Here is a 6,649-nt window from a genome sequence, read left to right as displayed (position 1 = left end):
TGCAGTCATTCCTTTCTATGCTCAACAGTGAGCATGGGGATATAGTTGTGCAGGATATGTCTTCCAGCAGACACCTAGAGCAGCTGGTTTTCTCTGAGGCTGCACGACACGTTGATGCGTCTTTTGCGGACAATCAAGAGATGAATGTGGCTGACGCGCCTTGTCAGTCAGAGATGCCTATTGCCAGGGATATATATGTTGATGCATGCTCCGTAGAGCTAGCAGGGCCCGCTAGCATTGCATCGGCCTTTGGTGGTCTCATGTATGAGATGCTGATCTTGAGACCGGATATCGCAGCTGCAATGGGAGCATTTGCAGTTGGGGTTGTCAGTCGTTTGTTGACTGATAATGGCATATTGCACGAGGGAGATATGCAGGTATTGCGTACATACTTGCAGTACGTGTGCGGTACATCTGGTGGTGTATGGACTTACACGGGAGCAGGACAGTCGGATGCACACGATCACAGCCAGCCAGTGGGCATCGGTTGAGAGCGGTTTTCTCTCGCCTTTTGTTGTCTTTAGACTAGGCTCCCTTGCTTAAAGGCACAGTCACCTTTGAGTGGGAGGTTGTTGGGGTATAGGCGCCTGTGCCTTGCCCGGCCGCCCAGAGTCTAGGCGCCCACTGACTTGTATACCTTATACATAGCATAAGTGTATAGGGGGCTGCTCACTCTTTTTGAGTCTCCCCACCCACATCGTATGTGTGTCTCCTTCTCTCTCTCACTCTCCGTCTGTGGTGCTCCCCGATCCCCTTCAATTAGATTTATGACACATTCGTCGTGTGGTGATGGCGTTGGTCACCGTCTGACAGTGATGTTCGACCGTGCTTGCAAGCGATGATGTGGCAACTTTCAAAGGACGGCCAAACATCTTTTTGAAGGCAAAGGGAGACCCCCACTAGCGCTTGGAGGAGGAACCCTTTCAGAGAAGCAAAATAGGTGAGAGAAAGAGAGAGAGAAATCGACATGGCCCATGCAAAGTGCAATTCCCATGCGAACATATCGAAAATGAACGAACAAAGATCCGGAGCTCCCCAACTTGGTAGAAGCGGACAATGGCCCCCTATAAGAACGCTTTTTGTAATCATTTCAGGGGCTTTTTGCAGTTTGTGAGAGCCAAGTGTGGAGCCGGAGGGGCGCTTTTTGTTGGAGTTCATCATTTTGGCGTTGTGATGGTTGTAGATATACTCTGCTTGGCAATATCAAGCCATTCCCTCCCTTCTGGTGTCGGTTTTTCCCTTCCCCCCACATTTCTCTTGCTCTTTGTGTGTGCATAGATACCGATGGAGGTGTGTACCGGCGGACCACTATGTGGTGCAAAGAGAGTGGAAATTGAGGTGCATTATGGGTTGGAAGTGGTGTACCGAGCCGGTGTGGTGCATTTGCGTTGAGTGGTGATCTTGCCAAGCGGGTGTGTATTTATTTGTGTGCAAGCGGTGGATTGTTCGTGCAAATTGGTTGTTTCGAATGTGTTTTTTTAGCTTATTGTCAAAACTAAGCTTTGTGTGACCATTGCCTAATTCTAACTCAATTAGAAACATTTTTGAGCTATTTCTCTCTCTAGCGAACTGAAGGAAAATCTTTAGTTTAGCTTTGAAATCTTTCATTGGACTCACAGTTGACATGGAACTATATCAAGACATTTGGTAAAAGGTTCTAGAGATTTTATATGCCTCCATTTTGATGACCTAGTAAGACCACTTGTTCTTCTCTCTTGTATCATTTTCGCATGGTTATATTGACCTTTTTATAAGCTATCATAGCTAAAAGGCCCATATTGATGCTCCACATTTATTAGCTTATTTTATTTATCAGGTCTTCCTAATCTCACAAAATAAAAATTATTTCAAAACATATTAAGTGCATAAGTGAAACGTGAGTTTAGGAAATGAAGAAACAGATGAAGGTGGAAAGTCAAAAGAAATTTTGTGTCCATATAAATAAATAGGTGTTTCTATGCTCTTTTATTTTTTCTTTAATTTTTTATTATAAATTTTTTTTAGCGTCTTTTTTGCGCTCTCTCTCTCTCTCACACACACACACAATGTTGTATTCATCTTTCTTAGGTAATATTGTTGCAAATCTATGTGCTTCGTTATTGTATGTCGTTACGTGCTATAGATTAATGCATCGTTTTTTTGTTTTTGAGTAGAATTTTTGAATTAGGAGCACCTTTTAATTTTTTTGATGGACCAAGTAGGTCCCCAAAACGAGTTTTTTAGAAACCATTAATTAGTTAGGAGGGGGGGGGGGAGAGAGAGAGAGAGAGAGAGAGGGGGATTTGTTTTTTTTAGTGCTCAAGGGATCCCCTAAGGGCAGCCAAGGCGAATAGCCTAGTGGTTAAGCTTCTTTTTATAGTCTCTACGTGGCATTAGGAATGCTTTTGAAGCTAATTGGAGATGTTGAAGCATCTTGGGAAGATTTTGTGTATTGAAAAGTGAAAGTAGAGCCATTAGGAGCCAAGTAAGTAGTGTGATTAATTTATTAGTTGACTTAAATAGGATAAATAGCTTATGTAAGTGCTATCACAAAAAGAAATGTTTGTTGTATAGGTGCCTCATAGGTGGAAGACAAACATATAGGGGGTTAGAACTAGTCTTGTGTCCCGCGGACCAGATGGTACACCCTCCTACATACCTTTTTTGGGTAAACTTATAAGTTTGGATTATTGTTTCTAGCTCGCATAAGGTTTGGATTGATATAATTTGGCCACAAAAATGTGTTTCTTTAATATTTGGATAAATATATCTTATTGAAATCTTTGATTACCATTTGGAAGACTAGATTTTCCTATACAAATAGAGTTGACTTTGAGCAGGTGGATCTTGCATGGCTTAATTAATAGCAATGTGATAAATTTATTGATTAACCACATCAACATGTAAGGGAAATCATTGGCTTTGACTTGAAGAGTAGTACAATATCCATGATGTGGGAGAATCAAGTGTTGACTTTTCTACAATTTTGACGAATTTCCCCTTGGGATCGAGTGAGAACATTGATGCTATTGAGTTTAATCATGGAGTTCTTAAAATTCTCAAAGAACTCTGCCTCGCTATTTGCAAAGGAATGTGTAAGAAGAAAGGTAGTCATGGAAGAGGTCGGCGAGGCAAGGATTTGATCAGAGGCTAACAAGCCCTCTCCCATGAGAAGGTTGTGATAGTATTGTGAGTTGAAGACAGTGGGGCTAAACATGTCCAAAGGTGAGAGATTGTTGTCACCCCCTACTTGTGGGCAGGCATTCAACAGTTGCTCTCCAAAGCTTGATTGCAAGATTGGGTCTTGCGTGCCATTTCCACCTTGATTGTATAGTCTTTGTCTAAATGTTACACACCTAGCTTTTCCTATTGTGTGTGCCCCTGTCATCATGACAATTATAGTCAAAATTATTATTACTTAAAACTAAAACTAGGCTTAATTTTGGACACATGATTCTAGCATAGGTGGTCAGAACTATCACCACATGTTTCTTGAAGCAAATAACAATCCTTGTAATAGCTACAAGTCAACGAGCTTTTCTTGCCCCTTGCATACAACTCTCAACTTGAAGAGTACCTTACCTTATGTTAGAGTTGACTTTTTATGGACATTTTACCCATTTTTGGACATTATGTCCACTTTTTATGGGTAAAGATATGAGTTTTCCTTCCAAAAATACACTAGATTATGCCAAAACACGTATAATGTTTGAAATTTGAAGGGCAAGGGTGCCCGCCAAAAATTAACCCTATTGCATGCCCCATAATTGAAACACTTGTACACAGTGATACCCAGTTAAACAACAATGGATGATAAGGGAACACATGTATGCATTGATACCTGATAGAACAACCATGTCCAAAGTTGAGAGACCTTGGGCAGAAAACTTGGAAATTAATTGACTCAAAGTGGAATTCGGTGCAGGAATATTAGTATTGGCTTCATTAAAACTTGCAGTCTTCGAGTCTCTTCTTCCAAGTGGCACATCCCATTTGGGACCATTTAGCTACAAAAGCAACATATGCCAAAATTAAAATGACAAGAGTATATTCATATATTTTAGCGCATATCTTAGTGTCAACATCATCAATATGAAAAATTTAGAATGAGTACATTGCAATATATTCAAATTTTGAGAAAATTACACTGTTTCATATCTAAAATATGGCTTTTTTTTTTCAATATATGGCTTACCTTATTTCTATTTGCTCCCCAACTAACCTTGAGTATGATATGATAGATATTTATGAAAAATGAATAAAGAAGACCTTCATATAAGTTTGGATTGCTCCGTTTGGCGCTCACGGATGTACTTTGTCACCTCGCACGAGAGTTGTGCGATTTACCAGAAAAAAAAGTTTGGATTGCTCCTTTTGTTTGGTTGTATGCCATACAGTAGGTAGTGCATTCTTAATGGCTTGGTGAGATGGTTGTAACGTATTGCACATGCTATCCACCCACACTTTTATGAATGTAGCAATTTTTTGTTTAATAGATTTCAATCCTCAAGTGCAATGAAGTAAGAGTATTAGGAGAGACGCTAAATCAATGCCTTTTTTTGTAACCCCATACCAGAGACACTCCATCACGAGACGTCAAAGCTAGGATGTCAGCACATGAGACAATGCCAGGGCATGCCGATTCCACACGGCTCTTGATGTCATCAATGACCTCAAAGCCTCTTAATGAGTTGTTGTTTGGTCCGGCCGTCTTCTCGCCTTGAAAGCTTGGCGTGTCATCAAGTAGCACTGATGCATCACATCCCTATCATGTCCATTGACAACTTATTTAGACATCATTGGTATTGAAGTTCTTCATAATGGATAAATGACATTAGCCTAATAATAATGGAATACAAATTAAAAATGTAAACACAAGTTAGATGGTCTCCTCAAAAAAAGATGTGAAATAGAAATTTTTTACTTAAAGATGAGGTCCAGATAAACTATTACCACTATTCAAGGTTATGTTTTGAAGCCAAAAATAGCTGCATACTGTAAGAGGACATGCATCATGATGTGCCATCGTTGTGAGCCTTGCAGGTTTTCATGCTTTAGACAGGTGCAAAGGAAAAAACAGCTCATGATGTTGTCATAATCTACAATGTGGGAATTATATTGGGAATTTGTCTAAACATTTTTGTGAATATTGATATTGTACCTGCACGAAACAGTCATGGAAGATGAGGCGAAGAATGGAGGCAGCAAGGCGGGCTTCCTTTTGCACGGCATCGTGCATGCCGCGGTAGACGATCTCTTCCAATTGGGGGCATGTATAGAAGTAGAAGTCAGTGGAAAGCTGGCCATAACAGCAGTGAGGAGCTGCACAAAAGATGAATGGAAGTGCTAGCAGTACAAGGCACATATTTGAGACTACTTGATCACCTCCACGACTCATTTTCATGATGATGATGCTGGGAAACAAGTAACACGAGTATGCCTTGTCTGTGGATGTCGCTAGTACTAAGTACGCATTCTCCTTTTATAAGTGAGTGTCTCTCTCTCTCTTTCTCTCTCTCTCTCTCTCTCTCTCTCTCTCTCTCTCTCTCTGGAGTCTGTGTCTGTCTTTGGTGAGTTGTTGAGGTCGAGGTTGGTAAATATTCCTGCCATCAATTTGAGTCCTCCTCCTCCTCCTCCGTTGTGTGTCGAGTTTCAAGAAGGTGCATGGCAGCCTTTTGGTGATTGCTCCTCCTGAGTCCTCAAAACAAAAGTGGACTGGCTTCATGGAACCTTCTCTATGTCGGATGGACCTATCTTTACGAGGCTTGGGTGACGGGTCCCCTTTTTTTGTTTTTTTTTTTTTGGGTTTTTGGGGACTGGGCATTGTGGTTTTGGTGTTTCTTTGTGTGTTTTTTTTTTTTTTTTGGGGTGTTAAGAGGCGGGACTCCCAAGGCCATTGCAACCTCGCAGGCTGCAGAGGAGCGACATGGGAGCTCCCTCAAATTAATTAAATGACGTTTTGACTGATTTTAACATTGGATTAGCGTTAGAGGAGTAGGTCACGATAAGAATTTTATCATGGGAGTTGTTAAAGTCGTAGGCTAGATGTAAACCTTTTAGTGGGACCATTCTAAGGATCTATTCTATTGTGAGAACTGGATTGATAAGTCACCCCTTACACTTTTCAATGCCTATGTTAAGCTTGGCAGCTAATAAAGTATATAAAAGGTCCAAAAAGCTCAAGATCTATCAATCAACATCCCCACTTTTCTTTCTAATGCATTGTGCTTTTGTTGGTAAACCTAGGGAGGACACAACCTAGGACTAAGTGCACTCACACTTAGTCCTAGGTTGGCATCAATTACAAAAGCCATCGTGGTGCTTGAACTCTCAAACTTGAGGACAGTAGGCCGTCTCAAGATATCTCCCCATGACAACACATGAAGTCAATTAACTTAGCGATGCCCTGCCAATTAGTTTAGTAGGAGTGTAAGCACACTTAATTGGACAACACATTTTGTCATTGTCTAGAGTGTTGAAGAGTATGAGGTCTATTGTTTCCCAATACGTCTCCGTCCACTCCCCTTCCTCAATGGCATGGTGTTTCGTATTTGTCAAGGATGGCACCGTGATTAGCCAATGTATATGACTGACTAGTTTGCTATGACTTGATGCATCTTGGGGATGATTTGTGCTTGGGGCCATGGCAGCCTCTTGATGTCTTTGCTAT

At 41.0% G+C, this 6,649-nt stretch overlaps 1 protein-coding gene across 1 annotated transcript; it reads right to left on the bottom strand.

The window, feature by feature from the left end:
- Positions 1-2,839: 2,839 nt before the first annotated feature.
- Positions 2,840-5,432, bottom strand: LOC147446649 (peroxidase P7-like). The gene is made up of 4 exons (XM_086525836.1): positions 5,141-5,432; positions 4,553-4,744; positions 3,821-3,986; positions 2,840-3,360 (listed from the first exon to the last, which is right to left on the bottom strand). Exons 1-4 carry the CDS (start codon positions 5,381-5,383, stop codon positions 2,942-2,944), a joined length of 1,020 nt encoding a protein of 339 aa, XP_086381962.1. The 5' UTR covers positions 5,384-5,432; the 3' UTR covers positions 2,840-2,941.
- Positions 5,433-6,649: the final 1,217 nt, after the last annotated feature.

This window comes from Adiantum capillus-veneris, chromosome 12 (assembly GCF_014529385.1).
Source record: "Adiantum capillus-veneris isolate H3 chromosome 12, ASM1452938v2, whole genome shotgun sequence".
Classification (NCBI taxonomy): domain Eukaryota; kingdom Viridiplantae; phylum Streptophyta; class Polypodiopsida; order Polypodiales; family Pteridaceae; genus Adiantum; species Adiantum capillus-veneris.
Note: the sequence above shows the minus strand (reverse complement) of the source record. Positions and strands in the feature narration are given on the sequence as shown.

Coding starts and splice junctions, on each gene's coding strand:
- LOC147446649 (XM_086525836.1), bottom strand. CDS start 5,383: ATGAAAATGAGTCGTGGAGGTGATCAAGTAGTCTCAAATATGTGCCTT. Junction 4,745..5,140: donor TCCATGACTGTTTCGTGCAG/GTACAATATCAA, acceptor TGGACATGATAG/GGATGTGATGCATCAGTGCT. Junction 3,987..4,552: donor CTCGTGATGGAGTGTCTCTG/GTATGGGGTTAC, acceptor TTGCTTTTGTAG/CTAAATGGTCCCAAATGGGA.